At 39.2% G+C, this 14752-nt stretch overlaps 1 protein-coding gene across 2 annotated transcripts; it reads left to right on the forward strand.

The window, feature by feature from the left end:
- Window positions 1-192: 192 nt before the first annotated feature.
- ddr2b (discoidin domain receptor tyrosine kinase 2b) lies at window positions 193-14363 on the forward strand. 2 transcript variants are annotated; one of them, XM_046850740.1, is made up of 17 exons: window positions 193-285; window positions 2405-2499; window positions 4177-4279; window positions 4493-4721; window positions 5727-5874; window positions 6367-6469; window positions 6569-6752; window positions 6933-7173; window positions 7332-7397; window positions 8479-8615; window positions 8718-8916; window positions 9016-9236; window positions 10528-10649; window positions 10750-10947; window positions 11202-11436; window positions 13022-13171; window positions 13977-14363. In XM_046850740.1, the coding sequence occupies exons 1-17, from the start codon at window positions 272-274 to the stop codon at window positions 14109-14111; spliced, it is 2580 nt and encodes an 859-aa protein (XP_046706696.1). In that variant the 5' UTR covers window positions 193-271; the 3' UTR covers window positions 14112-14363. The 2 variants fall into 2 exon arrangements, with proteins under 2 accessions (XP_046706696.1, XP_046706697.1); XM_046850741.1 differs by having other exon boundaries at window positions 9019-9236.
- Window positions 14364-14752: the final 389 nt, after the last annotated feature.

The following is a 14752-nucleotide window of genomic DNA, read 5'->3' on the forward strand; positions in this document are numbered from 1 at the left end:
CTCCAGGAAACAATTTCGGAATTAGAAGCACCATGGGATTTTTCAACGTTTTACACTTTACTGCATAAGTGGCTTAGTAAGTGTTATGTCTATACTATGCCTTATAATTGAAGCCTTATGTGAGGATCTCTTTTTTTTCTGCTCTCTCTCTCTCTCTCTCTCTCTCTCTCTCTCTCTCTCTCTCTCAGTGCTGATTTGTACAGAACAGGGCTACACTGAGTCTCAATGGACTAACATTCAGTTCTGAAATTCCTTTTCGGAGTCGGAGCATATGGCACACAAGTGGTACGTTTCGATGTCAGAATTTAATATTTTGTGAACATTGTTGACTTCTTGTGTTTGTTAATGATATTGTTAATGCAAAAAGATATGTACAAAGAAATTTGTACAGATTGGTAGAGTAAAACCAGGATGCAAAATGCATATGTGGTAGATTAAGTAGCTGGTGTGTATGTGTGCATATGTCTTTGAAATGCTAGTTGGAAAATGAGAAAACAATATACTGATGTGTTTGATATTAAGATTGATAATATTCTTATCACGATACGGACTGTACAAAAGGTTGAGCCATGCTTGAGGTACAACATGATAATTTTTTCATTAGTCATATATAAATCCGCAAATTTTTTGTTTGTTGGTTTGTTGGTTTGTGGTCAGAGGACGGTGATTAGATAATGGTGACTTGTTAGGGAGGAAACAGCGGTGAACTGAGTCATTTCTTCTAAAAATGATGCAAAATGAGCTCATTGTGCCCTCAAAACCGTGTCCTTGACTGGAAAATTGTGGGGACATTTGGACATTCTGCTAAACAATCTCAAGACAGCAAAATGTCTGCAAATTTAAAGTACATTTTATGTAGGTTTACACTATGTATATGCTAAATAGGAAAAACTGACTGATTCGTTTTGTATAATATTCTGTCCAGCTATTTCACATGATCACAGCAATGAATATAAACAGAATTTAAAAAAATCCTGTCAGATTAGCGATCTAGATCATATGAGCAAAACATCCTGTCATGTACACTAATACCTGCTACCAAACTACAATTATTAATGAACATTATTTTACTGAAAATTATAAATATGACAGTCTGTCAAATTCGCTCATGATTCTGGTCTGAAAAAAAGATTACTAGACTATTATTATTACAAGGTTTTAAAATCAAGAATTAAAAGAAAAAAGAAAGAAAGTGACGGCTAATATTATCACTACATCCTGGTTTTATTTATTTTTGCTAATGCTAGCCAACTGACTAACATTCCTAATGAAAACTATTATCAAGAAAAATATTATGAACATTTAAGAAGATGACTTGTCGGAAATCTTGTCAGAAATCCGGCCAGTTCATCCAGTTTGCTAATGTAAACTGTAAATTCTAGGTCAAATCATGCTAATTAACTGACTTTTATCAATATAGAACATTGAAGTTGGGCCAGATTTGCTAAGGTAAACGGTCTGAGTATATTCTAGGCAAAACAAAACAATAATTCAATAAATAAAAAGTATTAAGATTGATAAATATGACCTAAAATCCTGTCAGGTTAGCGACCTGACTGTTATCGGTGCAAAATATTAAAATCTATGAATACGACATAAATTCTTGCCAGCTTAGACATCAGATCAGTTCTGTTTTGTGCATAAACAAAAATATAAAATGTATAAAAATGATCAATAATCTTTTCCAATATCCTGTCAGGTGAACTAGCTGCCTACTGCTAGCAGGAGCTCCTGATATACAGTATAATGCTATCTCCCTGACTAATAAAAACATCATAATATGTGAATATAACCAAAAATCTTTAGATATCCTGTCAGATTTTCTCATCTATAAATGATCTAAATCATTTTAGCCCAAACAATGAAACAAATAAGAGTATTATGATGATTAATTATGTCTCCAAAAAGCTTTGTCAAAAGTCTGATTGATTAGCTACTACTAGCTAACTTACATCATCAATGAAATCAATTTATCTTTAAATATGACCAAAAAATGAAAGGATTCATAAATGTAAATATTTATTATAATTCTCTCTTGTAAATCTTGTCAGGTTTCCTGGAACCAAAAGCTAGCTGACTTGTCATTAAGGAACGCTATAGTCTATAAGGATGTCCCGGAATTCTGTCAGGAATCCTGTCAGATTAGCTATTATTAATAGTCTGAGACATTTCTAACAAAAGAAAATTGAATATTAGGATGTATAAATATGTATCATTAAAAAAAAAGAATCCTGTCAGGTTATCTCCCATTAGCTTGCTGGTGCCTCTCCTGCTTGAAGACATCCGTATATAAGGGCATACACACATTCCCATATATTGTTATAGACTAAAAGACAGACGGATTTATAGGTTTAATTTTCTTTACACAGTCACACATTTTTGTCGTATTATTTTTCTACTCCAGGTGGAGCGATTGTCCTCAGAGTATAGCATCTATCATGCGATGCTTCTTCGCTTTGCTCATCTTCTTCGGTGCAGCGAGGTCACAGGTCAATCCGGGTAATGTTCTATATATATAAAGATATTTTCATCTTGTGAGCAAACCAGCTTTTGACACCACCACTCTCATGCATCACACTGTCCCAGCCCTCTATTCATACTAAAGAAGTGACACTGGCTATGTCAGTTTAGTCAATAAAAGGAACATAATCTTGAATATATTCATTTATTTTTGGGCTAGATTTTTTTATACATTTCCTCGTGAAACTATAGACTCGTGGTACCATCTAGCACATATATTAAGACACGTGTATGCGCTAAAGGAATTTATTTTCAGGCTAAGCAATAATAAATAAAGTGTCTTTATTTACTGTAGGTAGCGCCTCTGAAACAGGTCGCTGGCAAAGTCTTTTGCGTCTTTTTTAACCTGGAACAAGGAGGTCATTCACCTGGACCTGGCGCATAAAGGAGGCCATGTTGGGGGGTCCAGTGACTGTTTAGCCTGCCAAGGTTAACACATTGAGTGGAGTCACTGAGTTTATGATTTTTTTTTTTTTTTCGACTTTTTCAGCAACCTTTCATAGTCCGGCATGAAAAAAAGCATAACAGGTTAAAGGGTTTGTGTACCTAGCAATGTGGTTAGCATCATTTAGCTATGCATGTTAACAATTTTTAGTGGTGGGTCTGGATGTAAAATGTAGAATTTATGAGTGTGTTTCAGACTATTTGATGAGACCTGACTACAATGTCTCAGGACCACATTTTGAGATGAGTACGGTCCCCTTTTCGAGTCTGGTTCCTCTCAATGTATGTTCGTTATGCCATCTCAGGAAGTTGCCACAGCCATCATTGGCTTGTTTATTAGGGAAAAACTTAAAAGAAACAAACGTATACATTCTTTTATTACCACTTTATTTGTGTAAATCTACGTTGACACAATGTCCATTGTTAAAAGCGCTCTACAATAAAAATGAATTGAATTGGATTGAATTGCATTTTTAATGAACTCGGATAACCACTTTTACTGTGGTGAGCAGAAAAGCATCTCAGAAGAAATGCAACCTGAGGTGGATAGGCCACAGCAGTTAAATATGACATCAGGTTCCACTTTTGTCAAAAAAGAACATGAATCTGAGACTACTTTAAGCGCAGGATAATTAAAACTGAACAGTTCAAGGGAAGACAATTAGAATTTTCCAGTATAAAGTAAAACAGACAGTAGAAACAATTGAAATTAACCCCAAGTTTTGTACATTCAAAAATACAACATTAAAACATTAGTTTCAGTTCAGTTGATGTCTCGTGCACAACTTTAGCTGGTTCCTTGTTTTTTTTTGCTGGCCAATAATAAATAGACTCTCTTGTGTCCACGGTGAGGCCTCCTGGAAGGTATTCGGTATTTGGGTGTTTACCTTTGGGGTGTGGGCTGTGTGAGCGGTGCGCCTGTTTTCACCCACAAAACTCCTCGAAAGTCTTAAACAAAACCACCCGTTTTACTCCGTCTGACATATAAAACAGTTCCTTTTCAGCCATGTGTATTAGCGTATACACAAAGGAAGAGGGAAAATAGTGGCATTTATTAGTATGAATTGAGGTTCAGAGCAAGTTGCTCTGAAATAAACGTTGGAATTGTTGTTTAAATTGTAGGATTCATTTAAAAAAGGTAATGGACTTAACAGAATGATATAATACATCCTTGTGTGTGTGTTGGGGGCGGTGGGTGTTTGTGTTTGTTAGCTACATGCAGGTATCCACTGGGGATGACTGGAGGCAAGATTCAAGATGAGGACATTTCAGCATCCAGCCAATGGTCGGAGTCGACTGCAGCTAGATATGGCAGGTAAATGCATACGCACACACAAAGAGCTTCACTGACTCTGGAGACTCTTTCGAAAAATTATGTCTGAATAAACATTCTGCAGAAACATTCATGATATCAATAAGTACACAACAAGTTTGAGCATCGTCCAAACAAATCCTAGTGTCTTAGTCCAATTTTCCATTCTCATTGTATTTGCATCTATGTTTCTTTTATCATGATCTCTAATCAAAGACTGGATTTTGATGATGGAGATGGCGCATGGTGTCCAGAGGCAAATAGTCCCCGGAGACGAATGGAGTTCCTGCAGATCGATCTACGCATTCTGCACTTTGTCACCCTGGTGGGCACACAGGGGCGTCACGCAGACGGCGCGGGCAACGAGTTTGCACAACGTTACCAGATTAAATACAGCCGTGATGGCTCACGCTGGATCTCCTGGCACAACCGTAAGGGCAGTCAGGTAAGATGGTGGCTATAAGGACAAAGGTATGAAAACCATACTTATCTTATTGTTCCAGGTTTCCTGATCGCAGATCTGATCATAAAACATGGAGGTTAAATGGAGTGGATAAAAACTTAACTGCTCAATCATTCAGCAAGCCACCAATCAGGGTCGAGCGTTCGCTCTGTTTAGAACTTGTTTTGATTGCTGCTTGGTATATCTACTTATTACGAACATACAGTTCAGCATCAGTTCAACAGAAAGCAGAACATTTTGAGAGGAATAAATTATGGAAGAAACTCCTGACTCGAACTTGCCACAGCCCCCGTAGGCCTTATTTACAAATTTTTTTTAATTGTTAAAGAAAAAAAAAACACAGCTAGCTAGTATTTGGGCTCATGATAATTGTAATAGATATCAGTCAGTGTTTTGACTCATTAATATCATTCTATTAATAGATTGGTACGCTAAGTGTAACATTAGAGTCTTTTAACATAAACTGAGTTGATTGAGAGTCTTGTGACAAAAACAATAATAGGAACATTATAGCCATAATAATTCATAGTACTTTAGATACTTAAGTACATTTGAAGGCAAAAACGTTTGTACTTTTACTAAAGTGAAATTTTTTAAAGGGACACTTTACCTTTCACTTGAGTCATATTTTACCGAGTGGATCTCTACTTTAACTCAACTACATGGTTTGTGTACTTCATCCACCGCTGTGTGACAGCGTTAAGATTCAATTATAATTTAAAAATTACTATGACTGAACCTAAAGATCATCACTTGCACTCAGGCCAGGTTGGAACTGAGTGGTTCAGGGGTTAAGTAGACAACAGTAGCAGCCGGGATTTAAACCTTCTTAGTCCAAACATCCTTAACACATAATTGTATAATGTTCCCTCCAGCATTTGAACTTTACAATGTTTTGAGGTTTTGGTTTGACGCAACTAGACCTCCTTTTTGGCTAGTGTGTTAATGTTCATTCAGTTTACCACCATTACGTCGTTTTCTTTTCAGATTATCGAAGGCAACAAGAATGCATACGACATAGTGCTGAAGGACCTGGAGCCTCCGATCATCGCCCGCTTTGTGCGATTCATGCCCGTCACCGATCCCACTGCATCTGTGTGTATGAGGGTGGAGCTGTATGGATGCGAGTGGCTAGGTCAGATTTCATTCGAATCCCCAGTGATAACTGTGTTCCTAAAGGAATAATCCTCCACATGTTTAGACTGAAGGTTTGGAATCTTGAGACAAACTAGACAGTCGATTATGCATTACACATTTTACAGCCATGTTACAGAGACCCTGGAGCACAGAGGGTTAAGGGCCTTGCTCAAGGGCTCCAAGAGTGGCAGCTTGGTGATACCTGAGCTTAAACCCCAGACCTTCCGATCAGAGCCTTAACCACTGGGCTACCACTTCCCCATAATTAGCAAAGTTGGTATAAAAATACAAACCTATTACAAACTAAGCCATATCCAGTTAACTAGCCATGACTTTTGTCCATTCCAATTCAAATCAATTAGGTAAACTGACAAAATATACCTCCAAGCTATTCAAAAAACATTTCTTGGATTGAACTGATGTTTTCATTATGCATCAAAAAAGTAGATTTGTCTGAATGGTTATATTCGAGGTTGGGTTTTTTTTACAGATGGCCTTGTGTCCTACAGCAGCCCTGCTGGTGAGGAGATGACCTTTGGTGGAAAGCAAGTCTATCTCAATGACAGTGTGTACGATGGAGCCGTTGGTTACAGGTGATAATCCAAAGACACATTTGTCCTCTATCTTCTGCACATCAGAAGTTTAATATGTGTACTATATCACAAACAATGCAAACGAATCATATAATTCAGCATGGCAGAGGGTCTCGGGCAGTTGACCGATGGAAGCTGGGGTCTGGACGATTTTACTCAAAGCCATGTTTATGGCGTTTGGCCCGGGTATGACTATGTGGGCTGGAGCAACGCTACCTTTTCCAGCGGTTCTGTGGAAATGACATTTGAATTTGACCGCATCCGGAACTTTACATCGATGAAGGTTGGTGTGCATCTCTCCCTCAGTTACTATATACTTTATTCCAAAAATGTATTTGAGTTTCAAAATGTATGTCCAACTTCCAAAAACATGATATCTTAACTCGGATTAACATCTTAACATTTGATATCTTAAAACCAATCCATTTCATTTGATACCATTCTTCTTTGCTTATCCTTAAAGGTTCACTGCAACAACATGTACACATTGGGGGTTAGAATCTTCCAGAAAGTCGTGTGTTACTTCCACTCAGAATCGGACTGGGAAGCCAAGCCTATTACGTTCGAGCCCAAAATGGACGGTTCAAGTCCCAGTGCTCGGTTTGTCACAGTGGCTCTGGGGCATCGCATGGCCGATGCCATTAGGTGTGAATTTGCCTTTAGCGACACTTGGATGATGTTCAGTGAGGTTGCTTTCCAAACAGGTAAGGCACAAACATGGGCTTACTGGACTCTTTGTAACATATTCGTACCAAGCCAGGAAAAATAGATGCTACAAATGTTCATAATGCTAATGCTAACAAAGCAAAAGAAGCTGGTAAATGATTTAAGATTAAAGTTGATTTTGTTTTTCTAAATCCAGATACTGCGATGTATAATAGTTCTCTTGTTCCAACGAAACATGGTCATCCTACGAGCACACAGCCAGGTAATGGATTTAGTGCCCCTAAGTGTATTATATCTTCTACTTGCACTATTAAACAGACAAGAAAAATGGGAGACTACATGCTGGGGCAATAATGAAGCCAGGTTGCTTTTGGCTGAATCTGGTTTTTATACCTAAGGTCATGAACTAGCCTATTGCCTTGCAGTGTGTCCAATCAGGGGCTTTCTATAGCAGACCTTGCTGTGACTGGTGCAACTGAACCAACTGTAATCTTTCACACAGGAAACAGATGGGCTATCAAATGCTTTTCCACTTATAAGAAAACATAAAATACGAGATAGTATCAAAAAGTTTAGAGACTTATGGTGCTAACTGGTGCCTTTCTGACCAAGTGTTACCACGTCAGAGATTTTATCATGGACAGCAAGTTAGAATAAAGAGCAAACTTTCTGTGTTTGAAATTCTGTGTGAAACTGGGCAAATCTTCCACAGAGGCGTTTGACGTGGCATACTTTAAAGTGTTTTGAGTGCCATGCGCTATTCAAGAGCAGAAGAACATCACTGAAGGACAACCAGAAAACAGGAAGACCTTTAACAAGCTCAACCCCCAAAAATGTCAAAACTATTTGGCAACTTGTGCATGATGATCATCAGAGAACAATCCACATGATCTCACTTCCGCACTATCCTACTCGCCATATTTGGCTGCTGCAGACTTCACCCTCTCCAGCTCAAAGATCCAGCTCAAAGGTTGCAGTTCTGACAATGTCGGGGAGACGCAGCGTGAATCGCAGAAGGTGCTTGACACAATTAAAAAAGAAGACTTCCAGGATACATTCCAGAAGTGGCAGGAACGCTGGGAGCACTGTATTACTGTGCAAGGGGACTATTTTGAAGGTGATAGTGTGTGAACGTAGATAAATAAAGTACTTGCTTGTAAACAGATCTAGTCTCGAAACTTTTTCATACCACCTCATAAATTGCATGTTTCTTTGATTTTTCCATGACATCAAAACAAAAGTAACTAAAAAGGAAATGCGGCTAATCGTAAACCAGAAGCATGAAAATGTAAGCAAAACGTTTTATATGTTTTTACTCTTTGTTTATTTATTATTCACACTAGGACTCAATCCCACCCATAAGATTGATGACAGCAACACACGTATCCTTATAGCCTGCTTGGTGGCCATCATCGTCATCCTGCTGGCCATCATTATCATTATCCTCTGGAGACAGGTCTGGCAGAAGATGCTAGAAAAAGTGAGACTTTTCGTATCCAAAAGTTGCGTCCATGATGAACAATAAGTAATATGCTAAGTACTGTAAGTAAGCTGTTATCAAATAACCGTATCATGGTGTCAGGCCTCACGACGGATGTTGGATGACGAGTTGAGGTCTCGTCTCTCGGGCCACAGGGAAACTTTTTCTCACCATCAATCGTCCGAATCTAGTGATTCTGAATCGACCTGTACATACGAGAGAGTTTTCCCACTGGGATCCGAGTATCAGGAGCCATCTCGGTTACGGAAATCACCAGAATTTCGGGCAATGGAAAATCTTGGTGAGGGGCAACAGTTCTAATTCTACCCTACAACCTATACAATCTAAAATTCACAAGTTCCAAGAATGTATGTTAACTATTTGAATGCTCGTTTAACAGCAGTCATGTCTGACTCGTCTGACCGACATACCCCCAGCACTAAAGATGACATCCCTCCCTATGCAGAGGCAGATGTAGCGAGGCAGCAGAACTCAACCAGCAGTCATTGTTATTCTGTTGCAGCAATCAGCATGCCTCCTGGACGAGACGAAGCACTAGAGGAATTTCCCAGAGAGAAGCTGACATTTAAAGACAAGCTTGGAGAAGGCCAGTTTGGAGAGGTCAGTGCAGAGTTGGAGCGTTCAAGTTTACAGAGCAGGCAAGATACAATCACTTTTCCAAAACCAAGCTTGTTTTTAAATTCAAGCTAGACCAGGAAATATAAGAAACTACTAACCAAGACAAGGAATCCAGCAGATCAGGAACCTTCAGATGATTTGTTTTCTAGGGAGTCAAAAACTCTTCTGCTCAGATCCTTTTTTCCAATGGTTGTTGAGAGGAAATATTCTGACAAAAGAACAATGTGAGAATTTATTTTCCTGTCAGACAATGTTCTTATACACTCCTATGAACATCAGATAAGATAACTTAGCATTGGATTGCCCAGACAGTAAATGGTTTGTAAGGATTTTCTGTCAAATCAAATTCCTACCAATCAGTATTTACCTAGAGCCATGGTTATTTACAAGATACATGCAAGTGGCTTACAGCCTGGTGGCTTCCATATTGAATAGATATACACCAATCAGACATAACATTATGACCACCTGCCTAATATTGTGTTGGTCACCTTTTGCTGCTAATACAGTCCATCAATAAGCCTTTCATCAATTTGCATCACATGCGTCAATGATCCTTGGCCACCCATGACTGAACACCCAACAAGAGCTGCAGCTTTGGAGATGCTCTGACTCAGTCATCACAATTTGGCCTAATTCAGTCATAGTGCTAAAATGTCATAATGTTACGCCTGATCGGTGTAATTGTCTGACCCCTTGGTCTAAATCATAAATCGAGGACTTACTTACATTCCTCTTTATCTGTTTGGTGGAGGCCATTCTACAGCACACCACAGCAATGTGGAGGCATCACTCTTGGGACTCATAACCTTCATCCACTATGAGTCCTTAAGAGTTGTAGAAATCGTTTTTATTACATAGACAAAACGAGTGGGAGAACGACATGCATTTTGCTTTGTTTTCTTGAACTAGCCAATTGTTCTTGCAGTGTGTCAGATCAAGGGATCTGTAAAACATTCCTTGATGTGACTTGTACAACCCCCTATGATTGTGGCCAATTGATTCTTAAACCAACCATTTGGACCAAGTCTTTTATGGAAGAAAGACACTGACTGTCCACAGGGTGTGTCAGTGTTATAACTAGGGCTTACAGGTGTTTGCCAACTCTCATGGGTATACCTGAGAGGTCTATGACTGGCAAATTAAGAGACTAGTAAAACAAGAAACAGTGATACTACAAAAGGTGGTAGCAGATAATAATAATGATCAGGGGTAATGACAAAATGCTTTGCCTGATCTAAACATGCATTCCACTTAGTGATGGTATCTGCAGGTTCACCTATGTGAGGCCAAATGTATGAAGGATTTCATGAAGGAATATGGCAGTGATATCAGTGACGAGCCTATCCTGGTAGCTGTAAAAATCCTCCGAGAGGATGCAACCAAAAACGCAAGGTACTTGTAAACCACCAATAACTTACTGTATTTCTAATAACTGCATAGAAGTCTAATTGTTTTTTATTCAATTCATATGGAATTTAGCAATTTTCCACAGGAATGACTTTTTAAAGGAGATCAGGATTATGTCAAGGTTAAGAGACCCCAACATTATTCGCCTGCTGGCTGTGTGTGTGGAAAACGATCCCCTGTGTATGATCACAGAGTACATGGAGAATGGAGACCTCAACCAGTTCCTCTCTCACCTAGAGCTTGAAGATTTGGTACAAGAGCAAGAGCAGACAGCCACCATCAGGTTGTTTAAATGTTTGCAGTTTATACACTTGCTTGGGTGGAATAATGGAGGAAATATATTTATTTTATTTACTTACATTCTTATTTGATTGTCTCAATGGCTTAAAAGTTCCTGCTTTGAAAAAAGCTATTCATTGCATGTTTGTATTAGCATAATATTTTACATCTTCTTTCCACACTACCAGAAAACTGACTGTTACACTTTACCTTGGTATGACATGCAATAAATGCATTATAATCTTTTTCTCCGTGCAGTTACAGTGTCCTGATCAGCATGGCTGCCCAAATCGCTTCGGGTATGAAGTATCTGTCTTCTCTTAATTTTGTGCATCGTGACTTGGCCACACGTAACTGCTTGGTGGGGACAAATTACACCATCAAGATTGCAGACTTTGGCATGAGCAGGAACCTGTACCGTGGCGATTACTATCTCATCCAGGGCCGAGCCGTGCTCCCTATTCGCTGGATGTCCTGGGAAAGTGTCCTCCTGGTACGATTTCCAGGACAAAATTGTGGGAATAGAGTGCAAAGTGCTGTAGGTAGTAATTCAAGCCATAAGGGGAGTATTGAAATCTATACCTACAAGTCAAGAAGAGTTAACCAAGACAATACATATTTTTTTGCCGTTAGGTATCAAATGCTGTTGGTCTGACTAAAGCCCAGGACACACCAAGTCGACAGCCAGCCATCGGGCAATGTCGGGTGGTCTTCAAGCATCAGTCTGCTTTAGTTTTTCCAGTGTGTTCCGCACCATTGTCTCTAGTCGGACATCGTCAGCTTTTTTTCGCCTGATTCTGCATGTCGAATTGGCGAGAAAGAAAACTCAAATTACCTAATCATCTTAGCGAATGAGCACACGAGGAAAAAAATAACAGAATTGACAAAAGCAGTATCCTGCGGAATTAACCATTTCACTCTTTACTGCGGTTTCTCCTTATACGTGTATTTCTTTCTTCATCAGCGTCAAGAAGACCAAGGTCTGGTAACGCCAGTTCCGTTTTCAACTCAGCAGACAAGATTGAAAAAAGCTGCACATATCCATTATTAATAATCGTGCCAGGTTTAAACGCTGCTTGCTTTACATATTCACAGTTGTAGCTCTTCCTGTTTCCCTGATTGGATGCCAAGTACAGACTACTGCCACCTGCTGGTATGGGAGAGTTCTGTTCTCTCACGCAAGCTCAGAACGTACATGCTGATTGGCTGTCGGATGTAGTCTGTCCAGTGTATTCTTTTGCAACTTTTTTTGTCCCGATGCAGACGATGCGAGGAGACACGCCAGAGTCAACTTTTATAACAGCTAGTTCTTTGGCATCGGTTTGGTGTGTCCCTAACTTTACTAGACAACCAGCAGACCTAAAGAAATAACAGAAAGAAGCAAAAATCTATGCATGTCATGTGACATCACTTAGAGGGCAAGAGCTTGAATTAATGTCTACATTCTTTTTCCACTGTAACCTCAGATTCCTGACAGAAGTAGAACCCAGTGTGGAATTCAATTGTTGTTGCACAGCCACGTCCAGATTTGACATGTTCCTTTCATTTACCTTTTTGCTAAGCACCAGTTGTACCAGTTGTAAAGAGCTACCATAGAAGCTCTATCAGGACAAACCAATCTGGTCATTCTCCTCTATCCTGTATCATCAACAAGCTCCAATTTCTTGCACCAATTTAGATAGATCCATGAAGCAGTCATGCTTGAAAACAATTTCTGAAATACTCAAGCTAGCAAAAATAGCACTAGCAACCATGCTGGCTATTGTTTTCCCTACACAGATGTTTGACATAAACATTAACTAAATATTTTGACCTGTATCTTTGTGATTTTGCTGCCAACGCATGACTAGCGAAAGGGGAGGTGGTAGCTTAGTGGTTAAGGCATTGGACTTTGGATCCGTAGGTCGTGAGTCCAAATCCCAGCCATACCAAGCTGGCACTGATGGCCCCCTAAAAAATGCTTTTAACCCTATAGATGCTTAACTGTATGTAAGTTGCTTTGGATTAGTGTGCCTGCCAAGTGCCATTAATGTAGCGAAGCATTCCATAAGTCTGACCGTACAATTGTTTTTATCCAGGGCAAATTTACCATGGCCAGTGATGTGTGGGCCTTTGGCGTGACCCTCTGGGAAATGCTTACTCTGTGCAAAGAGCAGCCATTCTCACATCTCTCGGACGATCAAGTGATCGAGAACATGGGCGAGTTCTTTCGTGACCAGAATAAGCAGGTGAGCCTCGAAAAGAAACGGGAGAACAAAAATAACTAAAGCAATAATCAGTGGAGAGGTGTGGAGTTTTTATCCATTTGTAGAAAGAAAAAAAATGACCATATCAGCTCATTTGCTGTATGTGAATGATTTTATCCCCCAAAATAATCTACAGTAATGAAACTAAAAGGGAAATACAGAACTCTGGCATTCAGCAACCTTGTGCCCTGTGATGTGAGAATTTTTCCAACTGTGAGTGGCAGTACTGAGCCATGTTTCTATCAGTTCTCAGTTCTGCAAGGGTTTCATATTTATTTTCATGGTTTCGATCAAAGAAGATATTAATGTTAAATAATGTTAATGCTACACTCTATGGCCAAAACATCTGACCATGAGATTCCTATGTAAACATCTAATCCTACATTTAGTCCCCATTTATTGTTATAATAAACTCCACTCTCTTAGAAAGATGTTCCACAAGATTTTGGAGATTTGTGGAGATTCATTCAGCCACAAGGGTGTTAGTTACTGATGTAGGTGAGGTGAGAAGACCTGGGGTGCAGTCAGTGTTCACATTCATCCCAATAAGGTTGAACTCAGAGCTCTATAGCAAGAGGTTTTCCACTCCAACCCATGTAAAGCACATGTTTATAGAGCTGGCTTTGTGTCATCCAAATACCTTCTATAAAATTGTGTGCTTCAACTTTGTGGTAACCGTTTGGGGGAAGAACCACATTTGTCTGGAAAAGCAATGACAGGATAGACAGGCATTATAGAGGTAATAGAGCTAATACATTCCTGCGTTTAATGACTATGACTTCATCAGGTGTACTTGCCGAAGCCTTTGTGTTGTCCCGATGCCATCTTCAGTCTCATGCACAGCTGTTGGAGGAGAAACGCGAAAGAACGGCCGACGTTTGAGCAGATCCACGCTGCTCTAACCGAATGCCAGGCTGATTGAGTGACGATTCCGAAACGAATATGCAATTCTGAACTTTTCCCCTCCAGCTTTGCATCCTAGTCACAATGTATGGTAGGAATGGTCAAGAAGTGCTGCATGTATAAATAATGTATATGATTTTTGTATGTATGTTCTTCCTTCCTTCCTTCATGAATCTCCATCACATATACACTTATTAGAACTCTGACATTATTCTGTACATTTCCTTTCAACCTTAAATAGACAATTAAACAGTCTTGACTTCTGAATCTGCACAGTGTTTTGTCATGTCTAGCACTGCACTGATACAGTTTCTATGACAGCAGCTTTGACAGTGTTTTAGTTACAAATGATGGTGTAAAATGTATGGGAGGAGTCTTAGTCTTAGGATATAACATAGGCAAGGACGATTCCTTCTTAGCTTTCCGCTTTGAAATCAACCACTATCTAAAAAAAGCAGATGACCAAACAAAAATCAACCAACCAAATAAACAAAAACAAAACAAAAACAGCCAAACAAAAGCAACCAATCAAACAAAAAATAACCAACCAACAAAATTAAAACATCCAAGCAAAAATGACCAACCAATCAAAAAACAAATAAATGAATTAAAATCAGCCAAGTAACCAACCTAAAATAAACAACCAAACAAAAGCAAGCA

This window comes from Silurus meridionalis, chromosome 6 (genome assembly GCF_014805685.1).
Source record: "Silurus meridionalis isolate SWU-2019-XX chromosome 6, ASM1480568v1, whole genome shotgun sequence".
Classification (NCBI taxonomy): domain Eukaryota; kingdom Metazoa; phylum Chordata; class Actinopteri; order Siluriformes; family Siluridae; genus Silurus; species Silurus meridionalis.